The sequence below is a fragment of the Nematolebias whitei genome, chromosome 13 (assembly GCF_014905685.2).
Source record: "Nematolebias whitei isolate Nwh7 chromosome 13, NemWhi1, whole genome shotgun sequence".
Taxonomy (NCBI): domain Eukaryota; kingdom Metazoa; phylum Chordata; class Actinopteri; order Cyprinodontiformes; family Rivulidae; genus Nematolebias; species Nematolebias whitei.
Window position 1 is genome coordinate 16,685,578 of NC_056510.1, and position 16,457 is coordinate 16,702,034.

The following is a 16,457-nucleotide window of genomic DNA, read 5'->3' on the forward strand; positions in this document are numbered from 1 at the left end:
ATATATATATATATACATATATATATATATATATAGTTTATTATTTTACCTTTATAATGGACTACTGTAGAAATACATTTCACATTATCTGTTTTATGACTTTTTTTTTTTTTTTACTATTTAACACATTTTTTAATACATGTGTATTGTATTCATTTGTTCTGATTTACCTTTTGGGCATATGTCAGTACAAGGAATGCACATTTTGATGCGATTTTCCTCTATCTCCATCTTATTACTTGGGCATGCTCTCACACAGGAGCTATGGTCCACCACAAAATTGTCTGGAAAAAAAATAAAATAAAACAAGTCATTGTAAATGCCAAATATGTATGTGATGTTTGTCGCACAAGAACACAGTAAATAAAGAGAGAGATTTTTTTTTTTTCAATTAATAAAATATAGAGAAAAAAGGCAAAAGTCACTTTTCCTCTTTCTTGCCTTTCCAACTTCTAAGATCACAAATAAACAGCATTAGAATATAAAAATGTTTAATTTATTATATGTCATTTAATTTATTGTATATTTATATAGGGACAAGTGTAAAGCATTAACACACATTACAGTACACTACAACATTCATAGCCTGGGCTCATTTGCAATTCTATTCCCTCATATAAACTGATAAAGTGAATACTAGATATTTAAAGACACTGAACTTGTTTATATTGAAATATTAAACAGACCAGATACATACTACTAGTATTGCTACCATATTTTTTTGTTAAAGCACAATACACTTGTATTTTAGTGTTTCAATTTGAACATCATACAATGCACTTTATTAAAACTTGTGCAATCAATTAAAACATTGCATGTTCAAAGTGACCATTACAGTTCTAGATAAGTCACAGTTTCCATTCCTGATCTGATATTATGTTGAATCACAGACAACAGGAAAAAAAAAAAAAAAAAAAAAAAACAGAATTGTAATTTGCTAATCATGACTGCGACATAAAGACATGATCTTAATCAAAGTAAACAAATAAAAATAAAAGTATCCTTCATTACTCCCAATTATTTTAACCATTAGGTGTCATGATGTATGACTGTCAAAAAAACAACATTGTCTCCAAGTGTAGTAAGTCACACTTCTACACCTGCTGGTTGGCCTTTTCACTGATGCTGCGGTGACAGTGGGTAGTCCATTATTAGCGATGTGTTTGGTTGGTGATCAGTGGCTAGGGGGATATTTTTATAATGTAGATTCAATGTCATTTATTAATGCGGGCTTTGTAACACCAATGAACACAACCTCAGGGTTCATGTAAACGGTTGTGAGGTAGACACTGGGCCATGATAAACTTGCAATTGAAATATATTATTATTATTATTATAAATATACCTTGTTCAGTCACTTTAGGTTCAACAAAGGTTAAAGTGTTGTTCATTTTGTTAATCATGTAGTGCAAAATCCATGATACAATATACAAACTTCTATAAGACAGCAAATCTGTACAGTTTAATTTTATTTATTTTATATCCCCAGAGTTGCAATTTCTAGTTCACTGCATTGTCCAAGCGACGTGTAGTCATTTTTCTATGTCCTTCCTTCAGGAGAGAAAAAGCTTGAGCTTATTTCAACTCCTTCGATTACAACAATCATTCCCACATGCATCTTCATATAAAATATTAGCTTAATTTCTTCACCTCATAGAGTAAAGACAGTAGAGATGTATACACTCAGTCTCCTGTTTATTTCACATTAACAGCTCAGTTAACGGAGAATGTATGTTGATGACGTGACTTTGAGTTGCACTGGAATTCTGAGATATAATCCTGCGTACATCCCCAATTAAACTTTCTAGCATTTTAGGGACACACTTCAGGCAGTCGCAGGGCTTTAAAGCCAAGTCAACCCAACCTGCTTGTAGGAAAGTCTCTTGTTGTCATGGTTATTTTTGTTACAGGTGAGAAAGAAAGTGCCACAAGCAACAGCCAAAAACACTTACTCTATAACCAGCTCACAAAATTGGTCTTTTCTTTTTTTCATAGGTAATATACTTGTAAAACAAACAGCAGGACATGATACTGCAAAAGCTACAACATGATTCAACCACATTATGTAGCACATCCTAGAATGATCATGTTGCAGTGAGAGTTTGGCCACAGATTCAAATTTACCATTCACATTGCTAAAGCAGAAGGACCATTTGTACACAGATGTTACTATGTTCATATTTTATGCAGTTCTGTAAAACAGGCATGCATGCTCAAGTAGTGGGACTTACGAGGACATTTCTTTACACAGAATGCTCCATAGGTATATTTTGCCCTGGGGTTGTGTTCCAGTTGGAAGGTGGTAGGGTTGTACACAAATGGCTGAGGGCACTGAGTAACACAAGCCCCACTGTCATTGAAGTTTGTACAGGCCTGTAAATTCACAAAAAAAATAAAAAAATAAATATATATATATATATATTAGCTTCATCACATATAATTCCATCCATCCATTATAATTTCCTTTGTCTTCCTTTCTGGAGGGGTTACTGGTGCTCATATCCAAATGGTGTTTGCATGTTATCTCCGTGCATATGTGGGCTTTCTTGGGGTACTCTGTTTCCTCCCACAGACCAAAAACATGCATGTTAGGCTAATTGGTAAATAAATTGTCTCTAGGTGTGAGTGAGAGAGTGAATGGTTGTTTGTCTCGTTTGTCTCTGTGTTCCTGTGATGGATGTGCAACCTGTACAGGGTGTCCCCTACCTCTCGCACAGTGACTGCTGGATATGGGCACCAGTGACCCCCACAACCCAAAAAAGAAGAAGCAGGTAAAGATAATGGATGGATGGATGGATGGATGGATGGATGGATGGATGGATGGATGGATGGATGGAAGTTTAACATGCAATGAAGTGATTATAAACTAAAGCTGAAAAAGGCATGGAGGATGGTTCACTGGTGAACTCTACATTTAATGGAGGGACTAACATCAGACAAAAGGGAATTGGATGTCACTGAATACATTTGTTGCACAAGTGACATTTATGGCAAGAAATTTTTTCAAACAAGAAATTCATTTGTAGGCATGTAGCAAAAAAGTCAGAAGTAGATACAAAAAAAAAAAAAGATCAGAAAGTTTGATCAGAAAATTCACATATAAACAAACATTTATTGGATAATGATTTGAAGTGACCATTTCTGTGTGTTGAATATGTCTACTTACAAAGCAGTCTGTGTCCTTGGGGCCAAAGCAGCCACCTGCACATTCACGATGGCAGCAGTCACTTACGTAGGGACCAAAGCAACGTCCGTCACACTGTTCAGCACACACCGTCTTAGTTACTGCGAACAAACATGTGCAAATTAAAACAGAAACTTTATCACATACAAGGTAAACTATTATCTAACATTTTAACAAACTTATGAGGTTGATGTTTGTATAAAAGCTACAAAAAAACATATTTATACAACTTTAAGATGTAAGAGAAAAATACTCATATTTAGGGAAAATATATCGCAGTAAAACTTTTTCTTACAGTAAAAGACAAAAAACATATTAAAAAAGTGGTAAATGTCAAGTTGCAACAAAAAGTTATTTTTTTAGGCTACATTTATCAGTTGTAAGAGAGACAATTTGTCCTTGTTTTTACTCTAACAGGCAGGTATTTTTTTTGTAATTGAAGCTGTTCAATTGAAATGTGCTTGCAGAGAAATAAGGGTGGTGGTGGTGGTGGTAAGGGGGGGTGTGTGTGTGTGTGTGTAGATAATATGCATGCAGAGATATGAACAGCCACAGCAGTCCGGTCTTTTACTATTGCTGGTTGTGTGTTTTTGTGTGTATGTGTGTACATAGCTTAACTGAAGCTGAAGCTTTTCTTTTTGCCACTATCTATCTTCAGTCATATTTTTTTCTCTGTATACATCATGTGGGTTTCTCACTGGATGTGACACAAATGTAGTGATTGTGATTTAACTAGGTGCATTTCTGTCATAATGGAGAGCTGCCCACACTTTCCTCATATGTCTTTTGTTAGTTTATGGGCTACCGTATGCCCGTGTGCAGTTCTTCCAATAGGCCATATGTCAGTGTATGTTGAGCATGCTACAGACTTAAACATCTGATAAGAGACACAATTTAAGTGTCAATTGTGGGACTGATGATGGAGCAAAAACATATTTAAGACTACTCTATGGTGTTATGATATCTAAAGCTGTAAAACTTGCAGAGAAATAATGTTGTTGCCCTATGATTTTTATTTTATTTTGTACTCTGTAAGGTTGACTGTGTGCATGTGTCCACTATGATTTTTTTTTAATGCTAGTATATGTATTAATTTAAATATATTTTATGTTCAACAATCAGAAATTCATCCAACATATTGCAAGTTTATAGTTCAATCACAGCCCCAAACTGGCATGTAGCCCTCATTATATGTTTATTTCCATATACAAGTATGAACATAAGAATAATGTTAAATATACATGGGACAACATATATACCTGAAATAAACTTTTTATATATATATATATATATATATATATATATATATATATATATATAGTCATTTGCAAACCTATCTGAAGGTATCAAATTAGTCATAAAGCATGATTAAACAATGTAATCTATAAGAGTACAAATATTATTAATATGCAACACCTTAAACCTTGAGCAGAAGAGAAGACTTATGTATTTGGAGATGCAAGCACAAGCTTTTTTTTAGCAAATGTTGCTTTTTTTTTTTTTCCCACAGCATTCTTGTGACAAGATACTATCAGGGTGATAGATGTAGGCATCAGAAAAGTTGCCAACAAACATGCAAGCTCATGCACACACTTCACCCCATGCCTAACGTGCCATCAGCACCATTCCATTAACGTTGCCTGGGCTAAAATGAAATGGCCTGCTTTATTTAAAGACACTCTGCCAAACAAATGACCTTGCCAGAGAGAGAAATGCAATGCTGTTTATCAATTTGGCTTTAAAACTTCCACTTAAAAAAAAAAAGAAAAAAAAAATGCCTGGTGACAACAAATAGAGAAGGAATCCATCTCATGAAATATGCCTGGAAGCCTCCATTTGAACAGTCTGCAGACAGCAGCATCAGTCACAGGAGCCACAACCTTCCAGATGCTATTTACAGAAGTAAAAAATATATAGTTTTTCCCCAATTCTGGTTTGAAAAATAACTTTGGTGATAAGAATATTATTATCAATTTTTTTTTTTTTTCCAGTGAAACATTCTTTATGTTTGATAAGAATTTCTGTATCATCTGTAGAAATTGTGAAGACGTGTGAACTACGTGCTAACTTTTCAGGGTTTTTTATTCTGCAGGAAAATATTCTGTAAATGTATATAAAGGTGTACATTCTAAGACTGACTAAGCACTTACACAATATATTAAATGGTTCTTAGTAATAGTCGTCAAATTCATCTTTCACCTCTTATGCGTTGTATGTATTTGACTTCATGCCTGCTGAAAGGACAGATATATCCAGGTTGTGATGGCACTTTACTTTTCTGTTTCAAAATACATCCATAAAAAAAATTAAAAAAAACCACACACACAAAGAAGATAATGTGCAATTACATGACTTTCTTTTTTCCAAATGATTGAGAAATCATATTTTTTTATGAAATAAAAATGGAAATATATTAAAATTATAGAAAATAACAATTTTAGTAGTACCTAAAGATCTCTAATTTGTCTAATTTATCTCAACATGAACATCCTCATCCCAAACGGAGGGTCAGGTTCTGCCTCAAGTGGAGAAGTTCAAGTATCTCGGGGTTTTTGTTCACTGTGAGGGAAGAATGGAACAAGACTTACAGATGGATTTGAGCAGCTTCTACAGTATTACGGACTCTGTGCCGGTCCGTTGTGGTGAAGAGGGAGCTGAGTTGTAAGGCAAAGCTCTCTGTTTAACGGTCGGTCTACGTTCCTACCCTCACCTATGGTCATGGATTCTGAGTAGTGACCGAAAGAATGGGATCATGGATGCAGGCGGTTGAAATGAGTTTCATCCACAGGGTATCTGGACTCTCCCCTTAGAGATAGGGTGAGAAGTTCAGTTATCCTGGAGAGACTCGGAGTAGAACCGCAGCTCCTCCACATCAAGAGGAGCCAATTGAGGTGGTTCGAGCATCTGGTAAGGATGCTCACTGGGCAAATCTCTAGGAAGGTGCTTTAGGCATGTCCAATTGGAAGGAAACCCTGGAGAAAACCCAGGACATCTTCGAGAGACTATGTCTCCCAGGCGACCTGCAAATTCCTTGGAGTCCTCCTAGAAGAGGTGGCCATGGAAAGATATGTCTGGGCCTTCCTGCTCAAGCTGCTGCCCCCGAGACCTGACTTTGGAACAACCGGAAGATAATGTGGATGTTTCCTTTTTGTATTGTCCAATTTCAATTTAATCCCAGTGTGGACTTCCATGACATAGATGAAGATCTATTAGCTGCAAATTCATTTGTGCATTCCTTGTTAAAATCAGGTCTCTCTTGCAAAAGAGTCCACGAGGCTCAATGGGACTAACCTGTTTAAATAAAGGTTGAATGAACAAAATCACCTCCTGCATTTATCAAGTCAAGTCAAGTCAGATTTATTTATATAGCACATTTAAAACAGAAACTGTTACCAAAGTGCTTAACAAAAATAAATAAAAAAAATTAACAGCATAACATAATAAAAAAAATATTTACAGCACATGGAATAAAAATATAAAACACAACACAGAATTTGAAACTATGAAATATTAAATCAGATCACCCTGAGTCAAAAGTCAAGGAATAATAGCAAAAAAGCACCAACTTGGTCAGAAAGAATGAAATACTAAATCAGATCGGATGACCGTGTGTTAAATAGGATTAAAACAAAAAGCATAAACACAATCAGCATCAAAGAAATACTAAATCTAAATCGTATCACCCTGTGTTAAATGTCAATGAGTATAGGTGTGTGTTTAGGAGAGTTTATTTATTAATTGTTCATTGCTGTTCTTTCTCATTTTTAAGGAGGTGATTTTGTTCATTCAACCTTTATTTATACATGTTAGTCCCATTGAGCCTCGTGGACTCATTTACAAGAGAGACCTGATTTTAACAAAGAGTGATGACAACAGTGGACAACAAAGACAACAATAGACAATCGTAAAAGAAAGCAATTGAGAAGGACAAATTAAAGAAAAATGGTATTTAAAAATAAAGTAAGGCTGTAAAGAGATGTTCCTAAAAACAGGAACATGACTGCATTGTTTTTTGCCATGAACTTAACAGATGTTTGAAGCCACTTGGAGAGGTCAAGGTCGAGAGCTTCAGATCTTTTTGCAAGATATTCCAGGAAACAGGAGCAGAGTAGGAGAAGGACCTTTTGCCTAGTTCAGTTCTCACTGAGGGAACACTGCAGGTAATAATGTCCTGAGAGCGCAGACTGTAGCTGCACTCATGCAGTGACATGTAGGAGGAGATGTATGAAGGCAACATGCCAAGAAGGGATTTAAAGATGAAAATGTACCAGTGAGAGTCTACGTAGTTAATGAGGACCAGTTAACCAATGAATACAGGGTGCAATGGTGGTACGGTAGTTACAACCAGTTTTGAATCTTAGCGCACCATGATAGACAGTGTCCAACATCTGCAGGGTGCTATTAAGTCCTAAAACTTGAATATGTTCAAATATCTATGTATAACTTACGAAAGGGTAAACATTTGTTACATATAATAAACTTTTAATGAAACAATGCTACCAACACACAAAAAAGGCTGGCAACAAATGACAAATATATGAGTTATTATTTTTTTTTACCTTTTTTTTTATTTTAATAGCTGTTTATGTAGAAAAGAAAACAAACAAACAAAAAAAACTGCTACACTGATAATTTGCAGCAGACACAGAGATTCTGATCCAGTCTGGCTGTTTGAATGTGCACGTCAGTAAGTCTAATTGGTTTCAAATAATGTCAGTCCAAAAGGCATGCCTCCAAACCAGAGCCCGTGTAATGTTTCATTTTCACATTATAGTAGTAATGTACTTACAGCTTTGACACTGATCCTCCTTGGGGCCCCAGCAACGGCCGTTACATGAACGATAGCACTTTTGACCTGCAAGTTTTCAAGCAAAAGGTGGTTGTTAATTCAAATGACAGCTTTACAAAATGCCATCGTTCTAATCCAAAAATATAACCTTTAAATAGTTCAGAGACCCCGAGCTGCAGTGTTTCTGCAAATACTACTACAATGGTCAAACTAAATCAAATAGTAAGAAGGGGAACAATGGCTATGTGCTTCTCAGTCTTGCTTGAAAACCAGTATGTGAGCATAGTTATCTAAAATAATTTAATTAACTCAAGGACTGTTCTTAAGATTCAGTGATTCAGTTTTAAAATAAAATTTAGGATTGTAGAATATATGTATTAATAATGTAATGATAATGTGGCACTGTGAACATACTGCAAACACATTGATTCCATAACTACTACGTGGTTATAATAATAACTTGTAAATTAACTTGTTAAACTAATAACTTGTAGCGATGTTTAAAAGTATTTTTAAATAACATTTGTTTTAATTTTGATTAAAAAAAAAAAAAACAAAAAAAAACAACTTCAAATACATTTGCCATAGTTTGGTTGTGTTTGAGATATTTAATGGCCTTAAAATGATTTAAGTACACATACATCAGGTTTGGATAAATGTAGTAAAGATTAAGTAAGCGATGTCATTTACTCAAAGCAGTAGTCATTGCCTCTCTGTATTCTCAATGACTTAATTGATCATAAATTGATTGTGTGTAGACAGGGAGTTTGACTAAGTGCAAACGTGCTGCCCTCCGTTAATCAGCCTGCCTAAATGACAAATATTAGCTTTTATCATCTACTGCCCAATGTGAACATCGCCATGTTGTGAACTCATCTTGTTCTCTAAAAGTCTCTGATAAACATTTCAACTCTCATTTCATCCTTTTTCCATTCTCCACTGTCTTTTTTTTTTTTTTTTTTTTTTTTTTTTGCCCCTTGTCTTTTTCAAGCTTTAGGTGTGTCAACCCTATTTTGTCAAAGAGACAAAAGTTTATTTTTTATTTTTTTATTTTTTCTATGCAAACCTTGAAACATAACAGAGTAGGTTTATATTTGGCCAGTCCTTGAATTTTAAACTCTAAACATTTAATTATTATTATTGTTATTATTATTTTTTTTATTATTATTATTTTATCATTATAAACCTACAGAAGAAATAACACAGGTTTTATTTATATATTTATATATATATATATATATATACATAGTAAGATTATGTTCAAACTAGATGGACATACATTTATTGACTGCTTATCTTTTGGTTGGAGTAGACTACATCCATGGGGGTGGGGGTCGATCTGAGGCTAAGAGGGCTGCATGAAGGTGGGTGATTGCGCAGAATTTCAATGCCATTACTACTTAATATGCATTCGAAGCCTCCGGCAAGTGCTGTGAGAAGATACACTAGTACATATGTTTACCATCTTTTTACTGAATTTTTTTTATGATAATTAATTTTATAATAATCACTGATGACTAGTAAAATAAATCTAACAGTTCAAGTAGTGATTTCATAAAAATAAAGATGCACATTAAGATGTTTAACCAATGAATGAACAGAAAAGGGTGAGGAGTGATACATTTAGTCTTACTTCACTAACAACCATGTCACCCATCGACCACCCTCCACTTCCACACAGACTCGCTCCAACAAACCCCACCATAACTCAATGTGTTCATTAACATCTTCCAGCTGACAACAGAGGGTCATCAACATGATTTGAGAAAGCAGTATCAGAAAATTGGTATGGTAAGTAGAACAACATGATGGGGTTGAAGGGTAAGGTTTTGATGATAATGTTTTGTTGCTCACTTGTCAGGACTGAATGGGAAAGGTTAAGATGTGACATCTTCTCTGGATCAATTATGTTCTCACAACTCACTGGCTTTACTGCCATGTAAAAGTCATTTGATAGGGCTTCAAGTAAGCCTGGCAATCCATTTATTCACTATGGTTTAAGCAAAAAAAGTTATCAGCTCTCAGTTTCTTATAAATTAATGTTATATTTTATATCATGACAAAAGGGAAACTTTAGAGGTGTAAATTAGTGGGGAAAAAATGTTGGGAACAATTATACTTCTAAATCCCAACATTCAAACATGGAGCAAAAAAAAAAAATTAAAAAAAAAAACCAAAACAGCTAAAGTATTTGAATATAAAATGACCAGTTTGACTGAATCTTGATTGATGTATCCGGCTGTTGCAAACATCTTCCTCAGGTCAGCAGTTTGAAGCTATTTTCTTTTGTAGCAGGTCAGTGTGGACTACAAGTACACTTTCACTGGTCCATTATATTTATTTTGTTTTATTTTATTGTTAACTAGCACATCCAACAGTATTACTGAAGTACAATGCAACATGCTGAACTATATTCAGCCTCAGAACTGAAGTGCAATGATCCCCGGAGCTTCTACACTACATTCTATAAGTTTAAATACATGGGAAAGAGTGTGGAAGGGAGAAAAAAACACACCTGGATCTCTGAATAACTATGAAAATAAAAGTTAAATTGTACAAAAATCACAATGCTCGTTACTTACACATGACACTGCTATTAGTGGGCACTACTACAGGATGAATCCGTGGATTCTTGACAATGTCCTGCCAGTGGATGGTATCAGCATGACAGAGGAACTTGTTCTGGTCAACATAAACTCCTCCATTAAGAATTTCTGTGGAAAAGATCAAGGGTGCAAAGTCAGTACAAATACACAGTGGGCTAGTTGGAAATTAAGCAGTTTATTTTTTATTTTTTTTGGGGGGGGGGGGGGGGGGACTAAAACAAATTAACAAAATCAGCAAAAATCTGTATTTTTTGGGTGAACACCCAACAATATTAAAAAACAAAAAAGTTATTTTCTGAGGCAGAGAAGACAAACCCATGTCACAATGATGATATTGCAATCATTTAGTCCCATTTTGTACTTTCTTTCTAAACATCTTTTCTACATTATGCTGTGACAGGACATAATCAATTAATCTTTAGTAGAATCACAACATTAAATCCTTCTGTGAGTTAAGCCTCAGTAAGACCCAATAAGTTTGCATTTCTACATTTCGTCCTGGTGGTGATGTATCACACCGATATATTATGAACTGCTTTGTCAAACGAATGATCATCAGACTCAAAGGGAGGATTGATTTCTTTTCCACATACACACATGCATTGATTTGAAGCAGAGGGTGGTTTATATTATCAGTGTGTAGGAATTTAGAGCGTGCATAATCCTGATTTATAGTTGAGACAGGAAAAATAGAAAATAGAAAAAAAGACAAATAAAGACAGCCGAAAGCTGCAAAGAGACAAAAATTGTGAAAGGATCACAAAGTAAAGCCCAGTAGCAGATTTGCATTATTTACAAAGGTTGTTTGTCCTCTACCTTCATGCAAACAGATTACTGACTCAAGGCTAAAACTGATGAGACACAGAATCGTACACAAGGTGCTATGCCAGCATCACACAGAACTGGCTAAATGCAATATTGTCCCACAAAGCCTCGATTAAATGATGCACCTTGGATATTAGCTGGTATACAGGTCTCATTCAAGTCCAAATCCCCAACTTCTGTTTGCTTATTCCATATTTCTTCATGTGTGGTAGTGTTGGGGAAATAAATTAATCCTGCTTCTCACCACAGGAAGGATATCACTCATCTATGAGGAGGTCATGTTGCAAAAATCAAATTGTTTTCACAATAGGATGCTCCTGGCAACATAGAGCAATGGGCAAACCCAACAAACAAACATAAGTAGTTGTGACAAAAAAAAATAAAAAATGCCAGCAGGACTTTTCAATTTTGCTCAAGCAAGATATGCTGTACAACGACTGAGAGTTATCATTTATCCTGTCTGTCTGCATTCTACACAGAGCTGAAATATAATACATTTTGTGGTTAACACATTGAAAACACACATGGTCACATGGGGTAAGAAGTAAAATGAAGCCACAAAAACAAATACAAATGAATAAATAAATAAAAATATCACATTTGTTAATGGAAACTTTAAAAATGTCATTATAAACGTTACCAGAGATTACTTCTCAGTGCAGAACAGAAAAAAAAGTTCAGCGCTAAAACCATACTTGTATGTAATGACAAGTATGCAGCACCACAAACTTGTGAATGCATGGTGATGCATTTTGGCAATCGTGAAATGTGTCAGTCTTTTCATTTGTTTATCTATTTGTAAATAATTTGCTATGCATGAGGACTAAAATTCTGGTAAAAAAAAAAAAATCCAGTTAGTTGAACTCGTTTTATTCAGGGGGTTTATCTTGCTCTCTGAAAGCATCCAGGGTTTCTGTGTGTAGAAATTCTAAGGTTTTGCACAATTTGTCCTATCATGAGTCTGCAACAGACCAGCTGAGTCAATATTAACAAGCTGAATGTGAAAAAACATTGTTTATCGTAAATCGTAATTTAGCTGGACTACTTGCACATGAAACTTGTATTTACAACCGTCAAAGAAAAAAAACAAACACTTTTTTACTTTTTGTTTTCATGTACATTTTTTTGCTGTTTGTTTTTGTTTCAATTATGTGAACCCCTAAATATATATTGAATGGGTTTAGGCAAACGATGCTGTAATTATTCTTAGGAGTTAAATTTAATGCAGCGTATATGAGAAAACATTGTACTCATGTTTAAATACAACTCGGAACAGAATTTCAGCACTCTAAATGCAACAATATGAGTTAATAAAAAAATGATTCTTGGAATCTGACGGAAATAACTTTATGAGGTTATCAGACTGAAAACAAAGCAACAACTTCTGTTTGTGGACAGCAAGTAAGTGACATATTTGTACATATTAAACATATATATATATATATATATATATATAAACATGGTGCACAACATTTGTATACTTACTACATATGCCAAACCTGTATATGTTGTGTTGTAAAATACAATGTTTGATATTAGTTAAATTGTTTTTTTTTTGTTTGCTGTCATTTAATTATTGGCAAGTGTTTGTTTGTGTGTTGTTTTTTTTTTTTTTTTTAATCAACATATGACTAAATAACATATATATTTTATGATACCTGCAATATCCTGGTAAACCCATGCCACTTTGCTTCCATTAGAAGGAAATGCTTGATTTGCATGTTGGCTGTGTGTGCAGCTAGTGACCTGAGGGAGAGCAGTGGTTAAATTCTACTGCTGATTGCTTGGTAGATTGAAAAAAAAAAAAAAAAAAGTCTTAATTAGTTTATTCACATGACTATAGTGAAGTTATTTTGTTCTCAACAACTCCCTCCACAAACACATTTACGCACAAACAATTCCAAGTCTTTGAACGTCTGTATTGGTTTCAAAAAGTAAAACAAATTCCCATATCAGGTTTCATGACCACTGGACGAAAACAATATGAAATTCAGAGAGGCAGAACCAATGTATGCAAGCAATTATTTTGATGGTAAGTGCCTGATGTGATATTCCCCTCCATTTATTGCTATGTGGAGATGAGTTTGATTAAGAGTGGAAGGCTAGTAACAAGCCAATGAGCAGAGAGAGAGAGAAAAAAAAACCACAAATGACATTGTGAGTGTCAGTAATGTGAAGTGTTCAAAGACCACAAGGAGGGAAACAAGTGAGGAGACAGAGGGAGAAGAGGAAAGTCAAGAATGTAGGACTGAGTGTATGATGCGCTGTATGGGAGGCAAGGCACTAAAGAGGGCGAGAACAGAGGTATCAGGCTGGAAAGGATGTGCAGCAAGTTAGGCTTGTTAAAGATAGGAGTGGTAATGTTCTAGCAAGTTAAGAGAGCATGATGGGAAGATGGAAGGAGTACTATGAGGAGCTAATGAATGAAGATAATGAAAGGGAAATAAGTGTAGATGTCATAAAAGCTGTAGACCAGGAAGTGAGAAAGACTAGAATCAGATCAGCAGCAACATGATGTGATTTTTCACAGTGATTATACTGGTTAGAGATTCATGAGTCTAACAGCCTCAGGGTAGAAGCTGCTCCTCAGTCTAGTGGTTCTACACTTAATGCTCCTTAACGTCCTTCCTAAGAGGAGCGGGGCAAAAAGTGGGTGTGCTGTGTGTGTGGTCCTTCATGATGCAGGTAGCCCTTTTCCTGCATCTAGAGGTGTAAATGTCTGACGTTGGGGTGGCTGACTCCAACAAACTTCTGTGCAGCCTTCACCACTCTGCAAAGCTTTGCTTTCTGCAGCTGTGCAACCGCCATGCCACACGTTGATGCTGGAGAACAGGATGCTCTCCACTGCACACCTGTAGAAGGAGGTGAGGACTGAGCTTCCCAAACCAGCTCGTCTCAGCCGTCTGAGGAAGTAGAGTCTCTGATGTGCTTTCTAGATCAGGCTGGTGGTGTTGTTGCCCCATCTTAGGTTGTCGTTCAGGTGTACACCCAAGTACTTGTAGCTGGAAACCACTTCCACCGCAGATCCTCTTATGTTCAGGGGGGTGTAGGAGTGTTTGTTCCTTCTGAAGTCCACAATCATCTCCATTGTCTTCTGTAGAGCAATATAGGGCTGGGTATATAATGTTAATTATCAGTTATGAGTTAAGCTCATAAGATATGCACGTATTGTTTGGGCACCACCTCTCTCTTGGAGAAGAAAAATCAGTCTCTATTTACCCCAAATAAATGTAAACTTAACGTGAGTTATTTTCTCATGTTTAAAGGGCATCAAATCAGTTAATACACACAGATATGCCAAAATAATCACAAATTCAGTTGATTGTATGTATTTTATTATAAAAATAATAATTGGTGATACATGTGATGAAAATTATGCATGACAAAATTTAACTGAACATCAAATTGCTTTGAATCAAAGGTCTAATTGATTATTCAAATTATTGAAACTTAAAAAGGCAGACTTAGGACTGTTTCTGTTTGTGAAGTAGTTAAAAATGTGTCTAAGGTGAGCTAAGTTTGTCTGATAAGTTGTGATGGAGGTTCATCAAAATTGCATTGAAAAGTCTGTGTCCTACCAGGATGAGATGGTCAGGATGTTCCGACAGCTGCTTAAAATGGTACCAACCTCAGATATTCCAGTTAACTGAGAGGCAGATATTTCCTCAAAGTTCACCTGCCATCTTAGAGGGACGAGGGTCCATATGTGAGTCAGCTGGGATTTACCACTATGCTGTGTGATGGTTGCCTGGTAGACAGCTCTCAGGTTAATCTCTGGTTCTGATTCTGTTTAAGCTGGGGTTCTTCTCTCTCCAGTTCTCTGTGCAGAAGTGTGTCTCTCTGAAGTTTTCTCTCCAAAATTCCAGTGCAGTGTGTAGACTTTTGAGTCTCTTCCAAGCATGTGTCTTCTCCCAAAGTTTTCTTAGGCGAAGCTCCAGTGAAGTGTGTTAAAGTGAAACTTAACTGTCCATGTAAAAACAGAGATGAAGGTCCACCTCTCGGAAGAGGTGGTCCTAACTCTTGGCTTTGTTAAATAAATCTAGAGTCCCTTTTCTCTGCCTTAAAAGTTTTCCTTTTAAAAGAGAACATAAGACAAATGTATCATCTTAAAGAAAGATGACTTAAAACACACATTTTCATGAATAATCATTCAGGTATGGAATAAAATGGAAATTACATCTTTGAATTAATACCATGCAATGTTTCACCCAAAGGTGTCACTGTCCATCTCCTGAAAAGGAATGTCATTAAATAAAAGGTTCTTATGGTGTCATCTCCATGGGAACGAGTCTGGAAGAAATACTCCTTTTTGATAAAGGGGAGACATCAATGTAGCGAGTTCGGATGTTTCAAAAACTCTGAGGTCAGTTGAACCAAAACTCGCATTAAAACGATCTGTCCGTTTCATGGAAACAGAGTTCATATTGGCAGTGAGGTTAACACAAAGACAGTTTTTATTTTTATTTTTTTCAATTACATTAAGTTAACTAAGAAGTTTGTGAGCTGAGCTGGATATTTGTAAAACGATGTCTGTTTGTTCCCAAAGGAATAGATTAATCTTATTTTAACAGTTCCAAACACAAGACACAGGAATGACATTTGTTTGGGATGAGGTGAACTTTTTCTGAGGTGGTGTTCTCCTACACTTCTTCACATTGATGTGAAGGTTATTCTCTTTACACCAGCTCTCCAGATGTTCCACCTCCTGCCTGTAGCTGGACTCATCATTGTTTGTGATGCATCCAACCACCACTGTATCATCTGCAAACTTTACAATATGACAGCATGGATCATATCAATATTCATGAGCACAAACAAGAAAACACATCAACTTACAATATCAGAGTGCAGGTTTTTTGACTATATTTGGAACCTTAAAGTTGATAAAATTAATCACTCCTATGTAACATGTATTGACATAATGACGTGCAACTAAGGAAATCTTTTAGGGACTTCTCGCAACAGACAGTATTACTCTTTTTAGCACTAACTGCAGATGTTGCATTTATTTATATATATATATATATATATATATATATATATATATATATAT

At 35.4% G+C, this 16,457-nt stretch overlaps 1 protein-coding gene across 1 annotated transcript in view; it reads right to left on the reverse strand.

The window, feature by feature from the left end:
• The window catches only part of erbb4b (erb-b2 receptor tyrosine kinase 4b), a 161,424-nt gene that overhangs the window by 90,894 nt on the left and 54,073 nt on the right, over positions 1-16,457 (reverse strand). Inside the window, exons 4-8 of the mRNA XM_037686139.1 lie at positions 10,556-10,687; positions 7,974-8,039; positions 3,167-3,285; positions 2,232-2,373; positions 140-284 (exon numbers count right to left, since the gene is read on the reverse strand). Of these exons, the coding sequence (XP_037542067.1) occupies positions 140-284; positions 2,232-2,373; positions 3,167-3,285; positions 7,974-8,039; positions 10,556-10,687 (604 nt within the window). The remainder of the gene's footprint in view (positions 1-139; positions 285-2,231; positions 2,374-3,166; positions 3,286-7,973; positions 8,040-10,555; positions 10,688-16,457) is intronic.